Genomic DNA, 19991 nt, shown 5'->3' on the forward strand with positions numbered 1-19991 from the left:
CTAGCTAGAAACTTACACCTCAATCTACTTGTCACTGTTAAAGAGCAATTAAGAAGAACTCTCATAGCAGTTCACTGAAACAAAGAATAAATCAAAAAAGTCTGCCACAGGCTGAGGTAGCCGCCTCTTGTCTCTCTCCGACCGGCATCGATCAATCCTCGACACCCCTTATATATATATATATAGATATATAGATATATAGCTATGTCCATCTATATATATATATATTCTTCAAGATCGATATTAGTCAGAAGACACTTCATCTCTTTCTCTTTTCTGTCTCTACCTTCTTTCTCCTCGGTTGCGAGAACATCATGAAGGACAAATTTTAGGGCTTGACATATAATCCTTTATCCAAGAAGCTTCAAGGAAATTAGGGTTTCAACTATAGTTCTGTTGGTGGCTTTGGTATGTGCATGTGCATGCAAAAGTTGTACATATAAGTTGAAGGTTTGTAGGTATATATTTGTAGAAGAGAAAGGAGATCATATATATAGGAGGAGAATTCATAGATAGACATGGAAGGAGGAGGAGGAGGAGGAGGAGGAGGTAAGAATAGTGAGGAGAGTTTGCCACCAGGGTTTAGGTTTCATCCCACAGATGAAGAGCTCATCACATACTATCTCACCCACAAGATCTCCGAGGCCAATTTCAGCGCGCGGGCGATCGCGGAGGTCGATCTCAACAAGTGCGAGCCGTGGGATCTCCCAAGTAAGAAATTACATCTCCTTCTCCACTTCTTGTTCTTCTCCTCCTCCTCTCTCTTTCTCTCTCTCTCTTTCTCTCTCATGTGGATTGGGGTTTGTGTTCTATCATGTTGTAAATTAATTACTCTTAGGTTAAAAAAACAAAAAAGAGTTTGGTGGATTATAAAGGTTAGTTATAATTGAAGAGAAATGAAACCCTATATATTTTAGGTTGTTTTTTAAAAAATTCATTATCTTTTTCTTGATATAGGAAACAATTTGTAAAAGGGAATTCATTATAAACTTATTGAAGCAGATCAAAATTCTTAGACCTGCACAAGGAATTGTACAATAAAATTAATTATAATATTCTTCATTAAATTACACATTCAATTAACTTGTGATGCAGTTCTAATGGGCATGCTCTGCTAATTTTCATATACTTAATTTTGAATTCACTTGAAAAATTGGTACTCAATTTATACTTGTGTTAGTACTACTTTTCAGCTCAATCATATGAATTACACATACTTTTATTTTCTATAAGTGAAGAGAATTGCATGGCTTTAGACATCCACATATGCATGCATAGATATCTGATTTTATACATAATTAAACTACTAGAAAGATTTAGAGAGAGAGAGAGAGAGAGAGAGAGAAGAGAGAGAGAGATTATTTCTGTTCTACAAGGTTGGTGTTTAATAGTCTAGCTAATACTCACCAGTCCAAGCTAATTAAAATGATTCAACTTAAGAAAAACTTGGCTAAGATGATGATGCATGCAAAGAATAACTTGTAGTAATCTCTCTCTCTCTCTCTCTCTCTCTCTCTCTCTCTCTCTCTCTCACTGCTACAAGTATTCTGCAAATATTAATTTCTTTCCTACCAATATGCACCCCAAAAAAATGAAAAATCATGCATGCATGCATATGCCTCCACTATATATATGTTTGTATGCAATTAATTAACCATTTATTGCATGTAATTAATTGTTGGTTATAATGATTATTCTTTCTGACTCAAAATTGATCATCTACTAACTCTTGTATAGGTAAGGCAAAAATGGGAGAGAAAGAGTGGTACTTCTTCAGCCTGCGCGACCGCAAGTACCCGACCGGAGTGCGAACCAACCGCGCGACCAACGCGGGGTATTGGAAGACGACAGGCAAAGACAAGGAGATCTTCAACAGCCAAACCTCCGAGCTCGTCGGCATGAAGAAGACCCTTGTCTTCTACAAAGGAAGAGCCCCAAGAGGGGAGAAGACCAATTGGGTCATGCATGAGTATAGATTACACTCCAAATCTTCACTTAAATCCAACAAGGTAAGTAAACTAATTAATCATGCATGCATGATTTTATATTTATCTGTGTGATATATACATACACACACACAGCAAAGTGTGTGTATATATATAGATGCGTATGGAGAATCACAAAGGTTTCGTGAATGTTTTGATTCTCTCATTTGTTAGTTAATAGAGCTATTAATTGACACACTTGATTAAGATTTGATAGCAACTAACTAGTTTCAACTACTTGTCATTATGGCACAATAATATATAGTAGTTAATTAATTACCATTTATAATTGAATTAATTACTTATAATAATGTTGTGAAAAGTGTTTTTGAAGTGTTTGAAGCTAGAAACAAAAGCTCCAAAATCTCCATTTTTTACACTTTTATTCACAAATGCCTGGCTTTTACTTTTTATAGCGGAGAATATACATGCACACTCGAGAACTTCAGTAAAAGGAGCATTAATAAATAAATTATGCATGTTTATGATAAACAAGATTTGAATGCTATAGCTTATAGTATATATGTTTTGAGTTTCTGAAAAAAAAAACAAAAACCCTAATTCATGATTTTATTTTTTTTTTGTTATTAGTCTACTGTTGTATGTAGTAACAATATATGGGCACAAGCACATATAGGATTATTGGTACAAAATTAATAACGAATGAAGAATTAAGTACATATATTTTTATTTTATTTAATTAAATACTGATATGATTTTAATTTCAATCTAATTATAATTATCATAGAATGAATATATTGTGATCCAACTTCATCAAGCCTTCCCATAGAGAGAACTATGTATTAATTAATAATTAAGGTTCAAACTTAATTATTTTTTTTTCTTTACCGATTTAAATACAAAATGTATTTAAAGTGTGACTTTTACTTAAAGCGGATTACTCAACCAATGGAACAAAAAAGAAAAAGAAAAACCCAACTAATTACAGATAATAGTATTTGTTTTCAAAATCCTAGTATATATGAAATATAAATGCTTGCACGAACTATTAATAAATAAGTTTTTTTGCTTGATATACAATTAATTAACTCGTGCATGGTTTTTTTTGGTTTTGCGTGCGTTAAAATGCGTGCAGGACGAGTGGGTGGTGTGCCGGGTGTTCATGAAGAGCTCCGGGGGGAAGAAGTACCCGTCGTCCAATACCCACCACCCACGTGGCGGCGGGGCCCACCCCTACGCCCTGGACCACCTGGGCCCGCCCCTCCTCCCCTCCCTCGTCCCGGCCGACCCCTTCTCCCGCAGCGCCTACCTGGCGGCGGCGACCGCTGAGCTCGCCGAGCTCTCCCGCTTCACCCGCGGCGGCGCCGCCCACCACCCGGCCTTCGCCACCCACATCCAGCCCCACCCCGCCGCGTTTGTGGGGGGCCCTGCAGCGCCGTCGGCGGTGCCGTTCGCCCTCTCCGGCCTCAACTTAAACCTCGGGGCCCCGCCGCCCCCCGCCCCGATCCTACGCGGAATGTCGATGCAGCTCAATCAGCCCATGCAAGTTCTGGCTGATCAGCAACAACAACAGCAGCAGCAGCAGCACGCGTCAGTGCTGACCAACTGTGCTGGCATGGCGGGAGACGGAGGGTTCGGTACTGCAGACATGAGCGCTGCAGGGACCGGAATCAGATACCACCAGAATCTGGACTCCTGTGTGGAGCTAGAGGGATACTGGCCCTCTTACTGACGCAGTAGGAAATGGGTCATAAATTAGAACTATGGTGTTCTATATCTGTGTAACATTACGTAGCTGTAATATTTAGTTGGAGTTTTTTCTTTTCTCTTCTTTTCTTTTCTTTTTTCTCTCTGTTTTCTCTTGTTGGTGGGAAACTAAGATGTAGAAGTTCAGTAGAGATGATAACTTCTTTGCCTAATGGAGTGGGAACTGTAGTGCAGTGTAAGTTATTGCCAAGTTTGAAGTTTTCTTATTACAATTGCCAATTTGCCATGTAAAGTGGACTTTGACTATTAACGGCTATTTCCAAGGAGAAAAAAAAAAAGAATCTTAAGAAGATAAAAGAATGTTCAGTTTCGGAAGATAAAAGAATGTTCAGTTTCGGTGGTTGCACCAAACTCACGAAACAATTAATGTTCTTGAGCAATGGAAGATCTGGAGTTCATATTTTGCTCCGGCATTGTGGATCAAAAAAAGTGGCCAATCCATTGGACTTGAAAACATCAACACGTGCACACACAACAAAAAAATAAAATAAGAATGAAGAGGGTGAAAGAATTATGATGTATAACTCATCATCTGTGATCCTCATCATTAAATCTAAAAGATAACAGTTTTGAGATTTTAAATCCAATGGTTTTAGTTCCAAAAGTGCAAAAAAAAATGAATCTCAATGGTCAGAGACCCATTGCAATTTTGGGTCCAAAAGCCTAATGAATGATAACAAAACTATTACATATGCCCAAATAGGAAGGTAACCACATTGAAAGTAATAAATAGTACTATTACAACAAATGATAAAGGTACAAACCACAAACAAACTACGTCCTAAATAGACAAATTCACAAGGAAAAAGAAAAGTAAGGAGAGAAATAAGAACTGCACAAATTGCAGAGAATAAAGACAAAATGAAAACGTGTCTGTCGGTGTATGAATATTGGGCCAAAGTTTTTTTCAACACAAAGGGTCACCCTAATAAACCCAAAAGCTATTCTCCTAAAACGAAGGAATATTAAAAGCTCCATCTACCAAACAGCATGCTGTGAATACCCAGACACATCTGCATGTACCAAAATATTTAATTCGTTATTCAAGTTTGAACAAGGAAAAAAAAAAAGAAAAAAGAAGGAAATAGCATCACAGTGCAAAGTGACTAAATTTAGTTTTTAGTTCACAGCATTAGGATATACTGCAAACAAACTACAGAAAAAACACAAGATTAGGGCTGGTACTCAAAGTTGGATCGAACACCAATTTGGTCCCTACACTTTGAAACCTTGCAATTGCACAATAGAATTACTAAACCCAGCTTTTTCTTTGCGCAGTTCTCTTAGCCGAGAGGCGAGAAAAGTTAAAAGTAAATAATTAGCAGTGAAAAGCAAAGTGAAAATTTTGCGCCTTTTTTATCAGAGGAAAGGTTCAACAGCAAACAAATGCGAAAAAGCATCGCATAAATTGGACAAATATATTATAAGGCTAAATTTGGAGCTTACGATAAAGTGCCGAAACTTACATGGAATATAACCGCTGCATAATCAACTTCAAAATATGTAGCTATATTCTACTTCTCAGCATGCCTTCGCTTGTGTCTCCGATGTACATGATTTTTATTGGCATTTTGTGTTGGTTTCCTTCCTTTCTTACTCCTACGTAATGAAAAATAATGTCCCGATCAACAAATGATAATTGTTAAAGCAAAGTGACGGAATAAAATAGAAGACAAATTCTTTACATGTCATGAATCACACTGACCAGAAAATATCTGTTAGGAGTTTGTAAACAATGAAAACAGGTGACGCCAGCAGTGCAGAAGCCTATAAAGACGGAAAGGTTGAATGACTAATAAAGAGAAAATATTTAAAGAAATTATAGAAGTTGACAATATTAGATAAGGTTTGTGATGCAGCATACCATAAACCACACCAGCTCCTTCGTTGCTAGTGGTTTTGTTATTTCATGTTTCTCTAGATGATCCAGGATAGTTCCTTGCACCTAGAACAAAATCAGACAAGTTTGCTTTCATTTTTTATTAATCTATAAAACCATTTAAAACTAGAACTGGTAAAATAAAGAATAGCAAACATTTTCAGTCACAAGATCACATGAAAGACATGACATAACAGATGGTCCTCATTGAAGTGATGTGTTCTACACTAAATACCAATTTGTCAAGTAGCCATCTCGCACACAGGTCAGGAGATAAATTCTATTTTAAAAGAATAGATCTGTTGTCCACATTATCATGATAGGCCTGCTTAATTATAGGTAATAACTAAAAGCACTGAACCGTAAGTCAGAAGGCAGAAGAGGATAACAAATGCAATAAAAAAAACCATAGTGACCCACCGTGAAACAGATGTGCAGAATAATGCTAGCTCATGGGAACAAATAAAGGAAAAAAAGTTTAAACAGGTCGTCGGGCTACACAAATAGCCTAATCCACAAATTTAGGCAAGAACTGACATAACTATAGCTGGTTGAGAGTAATTTGCAGCTTAAAAACTCCACAGTTTGAAAGAAAATTCTTCAAATCAGTACTCATAATAAAACCAAAACATTCAAACATTCTATGGAACTTTTGGTGCCTCTTAAGGGCAAAGTTAATATGGTCCAGCCAGAACTTTCAGAGAAGTCTGTATAGGCAGACTTACACCAAGCAAATGAAACACTACAGCATGAAGCAGAGCACCAAATTTTAACAACAGTGAAAAAAGAGACTGCAGAAAGCAACAAATACCTGTCGATGATAAATATTTGCTGATTTGAGAAACTTTCCGTATGCACGAACTACTTGCTCTGAATAAGGTTTTGCAACAATCCTCACTTTCTCGACATGTGGTTTGGCAAACTTAGCAACTTGATCAACATAGGGTTTTGACAACTTTTTTGTTTCCTGTTGCCAAAAGAATATTACCAGAAGTATAAATTGCATACAAGAGAATAAAAAGTGAACTGGTTTTTCCACTTGCCAGGTAGCCTAGATTGAAGTACCTGGAAATAGGGATCTGCAAAATCTTGCACTTTGGCAACATGAGGTGCAATAGCATTCTTGGATACCTGGTAAATCTCAACAGCTTTTGAGGAGGCAGTGTGCACGTAGGGTTCAGCTGTTGTTATAAAGACAAGCCATTGTTCTTTAACAACAGGGATCCATTTCTACAGGAAATAAATCAGAACAAAAAATTAGTGGACTCTTAATAGATCAAGTTAAAACCAAATTATTAAACATATAAAATATGAACTTTACAAATATGGAATAATATTTTCCTTTTACCTAATTTAATGTCCCCCTATGGTCCCTACTATATTAATTGAATACCACAGTAATAATTATCAGAAACTTACAGTCTTAGCAGTCTCCAAGTGGGGCTCAGCCCATTTCTTCACCTGAATTGATTTCTCTGATGCCTGTAATAATTTTAGATAGATAGATGACCATCCAATGATCCACGGTGAATTCTTAGACATGTTTTATGATGCCTTAAGTAAAAGGAAGCAGAAATTTCTCAGAGATGAAATTGGAAACAGCGTGAAGGACCTTTTGCAAGAAAATATCAAGTGTAGGTTTTGCATGCTCGTTCCAATGGGTTGAAGCGAGCTCCTGAAGGACAAAATTACAAAGGCATTGAGAAGAATTATACAAGTACATTTTACATTACCAAAAATGTGGGACATGATATACCTGACAATAGCTTATATAAGTTGCAAGCCAAGGTGGCAACCATGCTCCGTGAGCCTGCTCAGAAACATTTAAGATAATCATTTTGCTGCAGATCTGTTAGTAATCAAACATAAAAAACAAAAAATATATATATTTGCAAACAAGAAATGCTCACGGAATTAGAGTCTTACCTCCCTCAACTCTTTTGACTTTGATGTTGCCTCTAGCTGTACTCTCATCAACTCCTCCTGAAACAAGTTCAGGGAAAAGAGAAACAAGAATCTCACTGCCCTGTCATGGAATACTTTAGCCATAATTCCTGTATATAACACAAACCTCGGCTGCTTGAAGAGCTCGTTCAATTATCAGAGTCCTTCGTTTTTGTTCATCACTAGAGCTTTGGAGCTACCAAGTGGCAAAAAAAAAAAAAAAAGAAAAAAAAAAAGAAGATAACACAAACTCGAAAGAATAGGCATTATTAAACAAAGGCAAATACATAAAGCAGTATTTCTTGTCACAAGGCAGTGTGCCCAGAAATCTTTCATCTTGGGCAAATTTCCTTAATCTCGAGGTGGTTCTATAATAGTTATTTGAAGGCCCTCTATGGGATGTGGAGTAATTCAGAAATTTAAGAGCATTAGCATTATATTCCTCATGAAGTTACATAAAAGTTGCAATGATGCATGAAGTAGGTATTGAGCCTAGAGTGGAAAACTAATTCTGTACATCAGTTTGCTCATCTCATCCTCCCAAGCTACATAATCCCTATGATAGTGTTTGGTTGGACATTTCTTTGAAATACTATTATGGAGGTAGTTCTATAATATGATAAGCATTTTCAAAAGGCAACTACAACTCCTAAGTTACAACTAGACAGTGAGTTAGAGTAGCAGACAATGTATTTACTAAAGGAGATTAAACCATTAACAGAAACATAACTTGATCATCGAAATACTTTGTCCACACGTATGAGATCTAATTTAAAAGAAGAAAGAATTCTTTTTGAAATTCAATTATGGAAATTCGATTTAGCCCAAACATAATTAATCAAGAATCTTACAATCTGGATATTGAACCCCACCCGATGCCTAAATTTCCATGAATAATACAAAATAGGATGAGTTGTCCCCATACCAGAAATAGAGTAATTTTAATTATGTTTCTGGTTAAGCAATCATGTGTGATGTAGCCAAATGACAGAAAAAAATGAGTTATGTAAGTCAAACTTTATTCTTTCTATTCACCAATTGTCTATGATGAACACAATTGGAAGTTTGACAATCAGTTGCATCAAGATATTACTAAGAACTTTGGCATCACGCCAAAACTTATCTTTTCACAACACTATCTGTACCCTTGATGATATCGAAATTGACAAATCCAAGGTATGGCCTCATCAATTGTTAGCAAAGTTGTATTTGGATTCTCTAACATAGAAATGTTGTTTCACAGGTCACAGAAAATTTAATCATCATTGACATTACTCTAGCGTATTGCTAACTACATTGTATGGTAGGATTAGCCTCCTAGATGTCAAATTCTATTTGTAAATCATAGGTCTTCTATTGTGTATAGTTCCATTGAATTCTGTCTAATCTTGTGCGCTACAAATCTCATATTAAAATCCAGAATCTCTTTACATGTTTCAAGCATCTTCGCTATTTGATCACTACAACCAAATACTTACACTTTCCAGCTTCTTAGTCAACTCTCGCACTTTCTTCTCTGCTTCATTTGCTCGAGCCTCCAAAGCATTTCTCAAGCTATTCTTTAATTCAAACTCATTTCTGAGTCTCTCAATCTGCACAGAAAAAGAAATAGGAAAAAAAAACTCAAAATGAAACTACCAATTCGGAATTAAATCAAACGTTATGAGATTCAAACCTGCTTCTCAAGCTCGCTAGCTCGAGCATAGGCCTTCCCTGCTTTCTCCTCCGCATCCAAAGTGCCCTTTTTCTGCATGTCCATAGAAAAATTAGAAAAATTCTATCAAATTCCAAACAAAAGGTCACTAGAAGAAAGTTAAATTGCAGCTCACTACAAGCCTACTCGGATTGTCTCTATCTCATCCTGCAGTGAGGCGATTCTTTGTGACTTGTCCTCAATCGTACTCTCCAATTTCGCAATGGTTTCATCCTTGGTTTTCAACTCCCCAGTTCTCTCCGCAATACTCTTCTCTTTATTACAGTAAAACAGGAGAAGGAAACACATTAATACACAGAAAAGGTGCAATACGTTACCACCCGCTATCAAAAAGAATCAAGAACTACAACATCTGATTATCCGAAGACAAAACCTTAAGAACCAAGCACGAATCTCAAAAGCAAATCTTTCTGATATCGCCCCCAAAGAATGCAATAATTGAACAGGAATTAAGACGCAAGAACCCTCCGTCCTCAAAACGCTAGCCGAACCACAGATCGAGACTCGAAACCCTAGCTCGAAACCCTACCAAAGATCGGATTCGCGACTCACCTAGCGCCGAGATCTCCGCGCGGAGCCGCTCCAACTCGAGCTTCGTACTCAAATCCGGCGCTCCTCCGATCTCCACCTCCTCCTCCGCCCAAACCCCCACCAACGCGATCGAGATCGCGACCCACGCGACCAGGAGCTTCGGAAACCCCATGGGAGTCGAGACAAATCGAAAAAATTAATGGATAAAACCAAAAAGGAAACCCTAGATTTCTCAGAGAGAGAGACGGATTAGAAAAGGAATGACGCCGCCGAATCGGGTCGTTAGATATTCGTTAAACCAACATTGTGATCCGTACTGCCACGTGGCACCTGGAGATTCGATCAGATCCCAACGATTTTGAGCGGTTTAAAACACGCCTCCTCTCTCGATTCACCCTCCCTTCTTCTCCAGCCGCTTCTCCAGGTCCCTCTCTCTCTCTCTCTCTACCCTGATCTTTTAATCAATTTATTTTTTTTTCTAATGCTTTTATTATTATTCATGCATGTAGAATGATCGATCTATTTGAAATATTCAAAGAGCTTGTGATTAATGTTTTGTTTGATTCTAATTGCATGGGAAATTATTTGAAAAGAATTATTTTAAATTTTGTTGTGTAAAAGATATAGTGTCGAAATTAATTCTAAACTCTTTCCTTCTATGAGGTCGTAGGTTCAACCTCTACTCTTTAAATTTAACTGTAATTATATTATTATAAGTTAAATCTCCATCTTAAATCGTACGTAATTATATAAGATTTTTACTAGATCGATCTTGTGGATGACCAAGAGTAAATCCTTATAGAATTCAGGTCTAATTTGGGTCAGCCCAACTCTATTTTGTTCGTTCATATTTTGAATCTTAATTGCCTTTTATGCCCAACTCTAAAAAATGTGTGAAAAAATATCGGATAGAAATGATAAAAAATTAGTTGTTTTTTTGGCACTTGGATTAAAGAAAATTATATCATTTTTTTTAGCACTTTAAAATCAGTTAGCTCTTATATGTCGCAGTGGATGATTCCATTATTCATAATAAAAAAAATTTTGTTCAAAGCAGAATTAAGTTTTTGGAATTGTTGTTAGTTCTAATAGAAATTAGTTTAAAATTTCTTACGCAGCAATTTGCTTCAATTCTATGATGCAGATGCGTAAAGATACATCAATGATGTTGCACAAAGGTGAGGAGCCAGGGGAGAAGATGAATCTAATGGATTATGAGTATTCCTCTTCAGAGGATGATGATTACGTCCGGACAGACGGTACACGCAGAAGGACCCGTGAAGAATGGATTAGATATTATAAACAAATTGAGGAAAGCGAGGTAATTTAATACTTATCGAGAGTCCGGTTGGATTATCGATAGTAAAACGTTTGGTGCTATCAAATTTTTCGCCATTAGTTTTAATCCCTTGACTATTTTTATCTGTAAGATTATACCATCAAACCAATAACTCACTCAGCCCTAGAGGGTCCCCATCATCCTAATCGTACATTTTTTTCATCCAAGGGTCGAAAACCTAATAGCACCAATAACTTTGTACTATTGATAGTATTCCAGCCTAAAATCGAAGATTCGAAATTTTTTTTTTCATACTAATTGTTAATATATGTCTTATAGGGATTTGACGTTGATCCGATTCCGGGCACATGTGAGCATGGTCTTACAGGGTTAGAGAATTTTGATTCTGTAACCCTCGTCGAAAGTACGAAAGCGGCTATTGAACATTTTAACATCGAGAATGTACGTTTATACTGCTTTATCTATTTTCTTTTTTGTTCTTTCTTTCTACTTTTTTTTGTTAATTTGTTAGAATTACTTTTTGGAATTTTTTTTTTAATGCAGAATACGAGCTATAAGTTTGTAAAGATAGAGAGGGCAACTTGCTGCGTTGCCGCAGGATTTGAGTATCGTATTACTTTTCAAGCAGTTGATGGTGAAGCCGAACCCAAAACATTCCAAGCTATAACGTTTTATTGGATAGATTGTAGTATTACTGTTGACTTTTGCAGGCTTAAGTCCAGTGCAAGTTCATAAAATGTGTATTTCTAGTTATTTGTTTTTTATACTTTCGAGTCATAAACTCATAATTATGTGCATGTAATACTTAATTAACTGAGACATTTCTTATTTAATTGGACACTCTTTTATAGTTTAGACTTGCACTTGAAAACTATCTCATGAAATGAGAATGACCTTTCGTATGGTACAAGTAAGTTATACTATTTGGCTTGTAGTGGTGTTTCTAAAGCTTGATTTATATCTTATCATTAATGGTGCTAAATTTTGTTTTATGAAAAAATTTAGCCACCACAGCAATCGTATATTCATTCAAATTGGTAACTTTTTGGACTACTAAATTGGGAATTCGGGCTAGGTCTCTATATCTTTTACCGCCTTTCATGAGATTCTTGAGGAAATGCTAAGCATCAATTATTGTATGCTAGTTTCTAATACATATCATGTATGATAATAATTAATATTAATAAAAAGTAATAAGCAATACTTTTGTTTAAATATTCTGTCTATTGAAATCATTTATAAGTCAATATAATATCCACACTGTTATTTGTATCAATGTGGACAAATTTATCTTCTTTATAGTATTTGTGGGTGGTGTTTTATATGAGAAATTAAAAGTTTGTAGTGTAAAGAGTTTCTTTGAAGTTTAATTTTAGTTCACTGTAATTAAATATTTTAATTGTTAATTCAAATTTGATATTTAAAATTTATAAATTTAAATTTTTTAAAATTTAATTTTGATCTACTGTAATTGAAATTTTTTAATTGTTATTACAAATTTGATATCCAAAATTAAATTCAATTCATGATTTAAACTCAAATTTTTAATTTTAATAAAATCTATAGATAGGAATAACAGATTGATCACAACAGATAATTTTTATTTGAAATATATTTTAACAAATTAATCATAACCATTCATAGGATTTGACATATTGATGAATAAGAATGCTATTTTTAACAGACTGATCACAACCATTCATTTTTATTTGACATATTTTTCAACAAACTGATTACGTAAGGAATATTCGTTTATTCCTTTTTGGATTCCGTCTGTTGGAATTTCTATACGTTTTTATATATAGAACTAGTTGAGTGTACGTGCAAATACATGTAACAGTTATTTTAATTTATTTTAAATCAATATAAATTTGCACATTATATTTATTTAAAAATTTATAATTTATAAATTCATATGTTATATTTTATTAGAAAATATTTGTAATATTTTATATTTTTCTTTCTTTATATACATTAAATATTTTTATATATTTTTTATTTTCTGATGATCTAAAATTTAAACATATGTTGTAAACAAAAAGCATCAAAATTTAATTCATATTTATTTCAAAATTTAAAATTTAATTTTGATTCATTATAATTAAATTTTTTGGATAAAAATGCTATTTTTTAATAGATTAATCATAACCGTTCGTTTTTATTTGAGATTTTTTTAATTAAGTGAACTGCTCAATTTTAACTGACACAACCGTTCGTAAGATTGAATTTATAGATTGATAAGAATGCTATTTTTAACAAATTAATTATAACCGTCTGTTTTTATTTAATATTTTTTAATTAAGTGATCATACCATTCATAGAAAATATACGGAATATTTTTTTATTCTTTTTTGGATTCCTTTACAGATGAATAAGAATGCTATTTTTTAATAAATTAATCATAACCGTTCGTTCTTATTTAAAATTTTTTGTAGGAAATATAGAAAAATATTCTTTTATTTTTTTTGGATTCCGTCTATCATGGTAGGAATTCTTATACATTTTTATATACGCTTTTATAGATGGTATATAGATTTTGGATTCCGTTTGTCGGAATTCTTATACGATTTTACATATAGTATAGATATGGATAGATATCTATATCCATATCTATATCTATATCTATATCTATTTATATCTATATCTATACTATATATAAAAACGTATAGAAATTCCGACAATAACAGACGGAATTGCAAAAGAAATAAAGTAATATTTCCTATGGATGGTTATGATTAATTTGTTAAAAATATCTCAAATAAAAACGAACGGTTATGATAAATCTATTAAAACTCTACTATATATATAAATTATTCCCAACAAATAAAAACGAACGGTTATGATAAATCTATTAAAAGTTCAAATTCTTTCCTCTGTAGTCTCAATTGAGAGGAGGAATAATTGAACTATCATCAAAGAGCACGCTTCACTAGAGAACAAAAAATTAGCCAAAATACTAATATCAAAACAGAGAAATTAAAGAATACTATGATAATAGAATCTGAAAAATGCGAATGGAAAACTGTTCACCAAACAAGAGCTTAAAACAAAAAAAAGCTCAAAACCAGTCAGTAGGCCTAACAAACCTAATCAAACATTATAAGAAAAAAGATATCTTTTTTACTTCAGAAACCACAAGATCTATAGCCAACCAACTCCACAAAAACCAATGTTTAAATCAAACAAAAAGCACCACCAGATCCAAAAGACCCTCTTGGATCTCTCCACCTTCAGAGATGGTGCTCTGGATCTGGGCACACTTGACGACACATTTCATCGATAAAAGTCCACTAAATTGTACAACAAATTCTTGGCAACAATATTACTTAATAATAATGAGACAGAATTACCTTGGTATCTATACTAACTGGATGTTGCACAATATAAAACTTCTTATTTTCTTAACTGCATTGAAATGCTTTTTGTGAATTATAAACCAAAAAGTTAAACTTTTCAAATACTAGAAAAGTCAACTGAATCAAATGTAACCCACCCAGTAGAAATCAACAAATACATTCTTAAACAATTCAGAACCACACAAGAATGGTAGCAAGTGAGACCCTGCATAGATTGGCCCTAAATTTCAAATCATTACTAAGAGGAACATATCAGAGTTAAGCCAGTAACATGAGCTTGTATCCACATGCTTTATTTTCTTAGCAAAGATAACCCCAATGCCAACTAAGATCAACCAATGCAGCTAAAACAGAAAGTGCAAAAGAATTTTAACAGCACCTCTGCTCAAATCCAAAACAAGCTGCTCTCTTGGGCCCCAATCTGACTTCTTTACTAAAGACTAAACTGTCAAAAACAGATGAAACATACATCTCCAAAAAAGAAACTAAAGAAAACTATAGCGATAATAGAAACTATTTAGGAATTACTTACTAAAGAAATTTTATAGATCGATGAGTAAGAGTTACGCAAGCACTGGCAGTTTACAAAATTAAATAATATCTATTTCTCGCAACTATAAAGGATAGCAAATTGGTTGAACAACTAAAATCAGCACATCACTGTATTTCAACTGTCTTCAAGACAACTACCAATCAGAAATCCATATAAGCGGTATAAGTATATAAAAGTGGCAACATATTTACCCAAGCCTTTTTACACTATAAATAATAAGAAATCTACCTTTTACGAACTAGCAGTGGACTTAAGCCTGCAGAAGTCAACAATGATACTATCATCTATCCCAAGAAATGTTATAGCTTGGAACATTTTGGGTTCGGCTTCACCATCTGCTGCTCGAAAAGTAAGACGATACTCCAATCCCGATGCAATAATGCAAGTTATCTTCTCTAACTTCAAAAACTCATAGCTCGTATTCTGCATTAAAAAAGAAATTCCGAAAGAAATTATAACAAAAAAGAGAAAAAAGATAAAAAGAAAGAATAAAAAGGAAAATAGATAAGGCACTATAAATATACATTCTCACTGTTAAAACGTTCAATAGCTGCTTTTGCACATTTGATGATGGGCTCGGAATCATAACCGTCTACCCCTCTAAGACCAAGCTCCAAATCGCTCGTAAACGGATCAACGTCAAATCCCTATAAAACATACTTACAATTAGTATGGAAAAAGATTTCAAACCTTAATTCTCAAAAGGATGTTGATAAATATTAAATTACCTCGCTTTCCTCAATTTGTTTATAATATCTAGCCCATTCTTCGCGGGTCCTTCTGCGCTCACCATTTGGCCAGACGTAATCGTCATCCTCTCCCGACGAATACTCATAATCCACAATATTCTTTTTCTTCTTATTCTTTTCCTCTAATTCTTCATATTTTCCACACCGATTCTTTTCCCCTACTTCACATTTTCCACGCCTACAGGTCTCCTCCTCCTCTTTCTTCTCCTCATGCAGTTTCATCATTTTTTGCGGTGATTCTTCAAGTATCACCTGCTCAGCATTTTTCCTACATAAAGGAATTAAACATATTAATATATATTAATCTTTTTGTATTTTACACATTTTACTAAAGACTGTTTGTGCAAAAAGTAAAAGTAGAAGCACAAGCGAGACTAAAGAGTTCCTTATGCTTGATACTTGATAAACGTGTGGTAACGGTGCTACATAAAGACCTTCTACAGGAATTAACCAGCACATCTAACACAACTAGGCTGCAGTTTTTCTAAGCTCCATTGAAAACATATAATAAATCCAGATTGTTGTTGTTGTTGTGTGTGTGTGTGTCATTTGACATAACATGACACAACTAGGCTGGATATGTTATGCAGGTTTTTGTATTGTGTATATGTGCTGTAAAGTATAATCTACTTTGTATAACTGAAACAACACTTTTATTGTAAAATGACTAAACAAATAACATGTGACCTGTTCACGCTGTTCCTATCTGCCTTTATTTACTAACAACTATCCAGGGCATTATGATGAAATTTATGATTAAAATCTGAATTCTCCAATTCTTCACAATCTCTTTTTTGCACAATTTTGATTGGCTTCACAAAAATTGGCAGAGACATTAGTGCACTCTATCCTCGAGCCGTGTGAAGATGCTGATTTCACATTTCCAGTGAATTTTAACCTCGGAGAGCATACTATGTAGACTTGTTGTCATCCTTACCTCGAGGATTTCTTAGAGTGGGTCACTAACCTATTCGAGACAATTATTTTCACAGCTAGTCAGAGCATCAATGAAGAGCAGCTTCTTAACATTCTTGATCCGGAAAGAAAATTATTCTGCCACCATGTCCTACATCTCTTGGAGGGCAACTACTTCAAGGACCTATCAATTCTTGGTTGTGACTGACTCGTGTTACAGCGTTGTTGATAATTCCTCTCAGGTTTTCATTTTTTTTACATCGCCTAGCCTAATTTTGCAAGACTCTTTTTTTGCAGCCCTGTTTTTCATTCATTCTTTTTTAAATTTTTGGGTTGGCTTTTACTTCACTTGCTTCTACAATAATGCTGCTCTAAGTTTTTCTTTTTCTATTCTTCTTTAGGGGTGTTTGAGGCCGTTTTACCTCGCTTCAGTTAATTTAGAGGGAAGAGCAGAATAATTTGCTATATGTTGCCAATTCCAGATTAAAAACTGTAACCAAACACAGTAGCTGCTCAAAGTTTAGCGTAATTTCAGATATGATTTCTATGCTGACTTACATAGAGGTGTGGAATTACCACACCAAGTAATCTTGTGGACTAGTAGCTATACAAGAGTAAGGCTAATCGATGCATAAATATTCACTACTTGATGCATTAAACACAGTTGTAACATTCTACTTATCTCTTAATGCAAAATGTAGTAATTAAGATTTTCTTTACTTGATTTCAATTAACGTTCTGCTTAGCTCTTAATGCACTAAACTTGCTCGTAATCTTACTGTTGAAACAATAGTTGATCCACTTGCTTACTATTGCATTTTTGTTTTGTAGGTCCTTCTAGGTTGAGGAAATACTCGAGTGCCCAGATTGAAATTTTAGGCTTTTGGAAGTTAACTGGGATTTTTTTTTTTTTTGGGGTTAAACTATAGGAATTTAGTGCCATCTAGAACAGATTTATTAAACTAATATTTTGTAATAGAATTTTTGATTATTAAGGTTGTATATGAAAGCGAAGCAGTATTTGTCATAAAAATTTTATAAACAAGCTTTGATGATAAACGCATTTTCTATATTAAATTTTATTATTCATTAGCTATGGATGAGGCATTTTGACTATTGTCAAAATAGTAGCAATAATTAATACTTTATTATCCTTTGATTTATATGTTTTGACAATTGTAAATTTGTAATTATCTACAATATATCTGCCTTACCAAACACTAGTAGATGCAGCTAGACCCAGATATAGTGGCATTGTAACAAATGGCGATTATAATCGATAGCAACGCAGAGAATAATCGCCGCTAAAGATTAATTTGCTCGCAGCGAAAAATATATATAGTCCTACTCTAAAAGTCTAAATTAGATTCTGAGATTTTACATGATTTTACTTTAAATACATATTTATTATTTCATTAAGAAACAGATTCAAAAAACAAATTAATCTCTAAAACACAATATTAACAGTACCAGTAATAACATTAAAAAAAAAAAAAAATCAACAGGTTTGGTTTCCGGTTGTGCTCTGTTTAACATCGATCCTAATCATACATATTGCAACTGAAACAAATTTGTATACGTATAGAATATAGCAAATATAAACGTGTATACCTTCTCCAGCTGAAGACGGTCCTCAGGACCATAGTTAGTTAATTCGGATTCGGCAAAAATTCGGTATGGGTATAATTCGGATAAAATTCGTCTTCTAATTTTTAAATTCGTTGAAAAAAAACGGCTAGAAAACGGATTCGCCAATTATTCGGATACGTGATTTATACGGATATTATTCGTTCACCAATTAAAAATTCGGGATCAAAAATTCGGCTATTAAATTAAATTTTTTTCCTCTCAAGATTTATGCTATTAGCATAAATACTCATATTTTTTAAGAATATAAGAATAAAAAGCTACAAAATTAAACTAATTAAGTAAAAAAATAGTAAACTATATTATGCCTCAAAATAAAGAAATAATTAAGCAAATAAGAGATCAAGATAGTCCATATTTAAATGTAAAAGCTTCCAACTTTTGCTTTGAAGAATGAAAACTCAAATAGTACCTGGTCCCAAAGTTATGTTTCAAAAATTAAGTAGAAACCCCAGTGAGTCAATGGTCCATGAAAGACCACAACAAAATTTTCCTTTTGCAAGAGTCGACAAAGATCATGAAATTGATTAGGTATAATACAAGAGTTCCTGGTCCCAAAGTTAATTAAGATTATTTATTTAGCACTATGTTTGGGTCTTCTTTGTGCATAACAGAGAATGGACACATTCAATTAAGCACTCAGCCACTTGTGTATAAAACAAGTATCCATCAGATGACTAAAACCTTCCAACTTTTTCTTTGAAGAATGAAAAAAACTCAAATCGTACCTACCTGGGTTTGTAAAGAACCACCCGGTTACTGATCTATCGTCGGATAGCGGAAGCGGAAGCGGAAGAGGAAGAGGCGACGAGGAGGGTTTCGATTTCTGAAGAGTGAAGAACCCGATCTTCGATCTTCGATTTCTGAAGAGGAGGGCTTCCGATGGCGTTCGGCGAGCGGCCGGAAGGGAAGAGGGAGACCGCCGCAGGGGTCGATGGCAGGGCCGCACCGCCGCAGGAGTGAGAAGTTAGGGCAAACCCTTTTTTTGGGAGGGGTGGGGGTGGGAGCGTGGGAGTCGTCGCCTCGTGGGAGGGGGGCGATGGTTTTCAGAAATCCTTTCTTTTCTTTTTTCTTTTTTTTTTTTTTTTTTTGGGGCGACAGGTTCTTTTTCCTGTTTTGGGCCACCGCGAGGCCCACAAGTCCGCTCACAGTCGCAAGCAAGAGGGCCGTTTTTCTGGGCCGAATTATTCGCGAATTCCGTTTTATTCGCGAATAATTATTTTTGCTCAAAAAAACCGCGAATTATTTCGAATTTTTGGCAAAAATTCGAAAACGGGTGTTTAATTCGGCATTTCAAAAATTCGCAAATAATTCGCGAATAATTCGCGAATTAACTATGCTCAGGACGTCCATGACGACAGAAGGACGGCGGACGGCGAACGGCGGACAGCAGACGGCGGGCCGCCGACAGCGGATGGCGGAGCGCAGCCGGCGGCAGATGGCGGAGCGCGGCCGGCGGACCGGGGCCGGCGGATGGCTGCCGGCGGCGCAGAGGGAGAAGGGAGTAGTCTTGGCGCCTCGCCGGCGATGAGAGAGAGAGAGAGAGGCGAGGAAGAGGTGGTTTTTGCGAAGCGATCGATGAAGGTCGGTGCAAGCTTGGTTTCGTCTCGTCTCGTCTCCGTTGCGTGGGTCGTACGTGCGCCGCGGTCGAATTATATTTAAATATTATAGTAAATTTAAATCCATATTA

The 19991-nt window shown here is 35.0% G+C and overlaps 4 protein-coding genes across 4 annotated transcripts; 2 read left to right on the forward strand and 2 right to left on the reverse strand.

Moving 5' to 3' along the window:
- Nucleotides 67-3932, forward strand: LOC109705065 (NAC domain-containing protein 92). The gene is made up of 3 exons (XM_020225830.1): nt 67-711; nt 1738-2009; nt 3082-3932. The coding sequence occupies exons 1-3, from the start codon at nt 519-521 to the stop codon at nt 3676-3678; spliced, it is 1062 nt and encodes a 353-aa protein (XP_020081419.1). The 5' UTR covers nt 67-518; the 3' UTR covers nt 3679-3932.
- Nucleotides 4404-10066, reverse strand: LOC109705056. The gene is made up of 15 exons (XM_020225821.1): nt 9803-10066; nt 9377-9504; nt 9212-9283; nt 9015-9128; nt 7664-7732; nt 7519-7575; nt 7349-7402; nt 7205-7267; nt 7012-7074; nt 6658-6822; nt 6404-6559; nt 5578-5658; nt 5419-5480; nt 5180-5312; nt 4404-4726 (listed from the first exon to the last, which is right to left on the reverse strand). Exons 1-14 carry the CDS (start codon nt 9951-9953, stop codon nt 5228-5230), a joined length of 1320 nt encoding a protein of 439 aa, XP_020081410.1. The 5' UTR covers nt 9954-10066; the 3' UTR covers nt 4404-4726; nt 5180-5227.
- On the forward strand, nt 10129-11944 carry LOC109705072. Its single transcript, XM_020225838.1, has 4 exons — nt 10129-10205; nt 10926-11102; nt 11400-11522; nt 11625-11944. The coding sequence occupies exons 2-4, from the start codon at nt 10926-10928 to the stop codon at nt 11814-11816; spliced, it is 492 nt and encodes a 163-aa protein (XP_020081427.1). The 5' UTR covers nt 10129-10205; the 3' UTR covers nt 11817-11944.
- LOC109706770 lies at nt 15019-19348 on the reverse strand. Its single transcript, XM_020227747.1, has 4 exons — nt 19034-19348; nt 15719-16007; nt 15515-15637; nt 15019-15413 (listed from the first exon to the last, which is right to left on the reverse strand). Exons 2-4 carry the CDS (start codon nt 15962-15964, stop codon nt 15222-15224), a joined length of 561 nt encoding a protein of 186 aa, XP_020083336.1. The 5' UTR covers nt 15965-16007; nt 19034-19348; the 3' UTR covers nt 15019-15221.

Source organism: Ananas comosus, linkage group 2, assembly GCF_001540865.1.
Source record: "Ananas comosus cultivar F153 linkage group 2, ASM154086v1, whole genome shotgun sequence".
NCBI lineage: Eukaryota > Viridiplantae > Streptophyta > Magnoliopsida > Poales > Bromeliaceae > Ananas > Ananas comosus.

What these genes read in the sequence shown, in the direction of transcription:
- LOC109705056 (XM_020225821.1), bottom strand. Translation starts at nt 9,953, where the DNA reads ATGGGGTTTCCGAAGCTCCTGGTCGCGTGGGTCGCGATCTCGATCGCG. An exon ending in CTAGCGAGCTTGAGAAGCAG is followed by an intron (nt 9,129 to 9,211) that starts GTTTGAATCTCA and finishes TTTTCTGTGCAG; the next exon opens with ATTGAGAGACTCAGAAATGA. An exon ending in CTCCTAACAGATATTTTCTG is followed by an intron (nt 5,313 to 5,418) that starts GTCAGTGTGATT and finishes TTCATTACGTAG; the next exon opens with GAGTAAGAAAGGAAGGAAAC.
- LOC109705072 (XM_020225838.1), top strand. Translation starts at nt 10,926, where the DNA reads ATGCGTAAAGATACATCAATGATGTTGCACAAAGGTGAGGAGCCAGGG. An exon ending in AACAAATTGAGGAAAGCGAG is followed by an intron (nt 11,103 to 11,399) that starts GTAATTTAATAC and finishes TATGTCTTATAG; the next exon opens with GGATTTGACGTTGATCCGAT. An exon ending in AACATTTTAACATCGAGAAT is followed by an intron (nt 11,523 to 11,624) that starts GTACGTTTATAC and finishes TTTTTAATGCAG; the next exon opens with AATACGAGCTATAAGTTTGT.
- LOC109706770 (XM_020227747.1), bottom strand. Translation starts at nt 15,964, where the DNA reads ATGATGAAACTGCATGAGGAGAAGAAAGAGGAGGAGGAGACCTGTAGG. An exon ending in AACAAATTGAGGAAAGCGAG is followed by an intron (nt 15,638 to 15,718) that starts GTAATTTAATAT and finishes TATGTTTTATAG; the next exon opens with GGATTTGACGTTGATCCGTT. An exon ending in AACGTTTTAACAGTGAGAAT is followed by an intron (nt 15,414 to 15,514) that starts GTATATTTATAG and finishes TTTTTAATGCAG; the next exon opens with AATACGAGCTATGAGTTTTT.
- LOC109705065 (XM_020225830.1), top strand. Translation starts at nt 519, where the DNA reads ATGGAAGGAGGAGGAGGAGGAGGAGGAGGAGGTAAGAATAGTGAGGAG. An exon ending in CGAGCCGTGGGATCTCCCAA is followed by an intron (nt 712 to 1,737) that starts GTAAGAAATTAC and finishes ACTCTTGTATAG; the next exon opens with GTAAGGCAAAAATGGGAGAG. An exon ending in CTTCACTTAAATCCAACAAG is followed by an intron (nt 2,010 to 3,081) that starts GTAAGTAAACTA and finishes AAATGCGTGCAG; the next exon opens with GACGAGTGGGTGGTGTGCCG.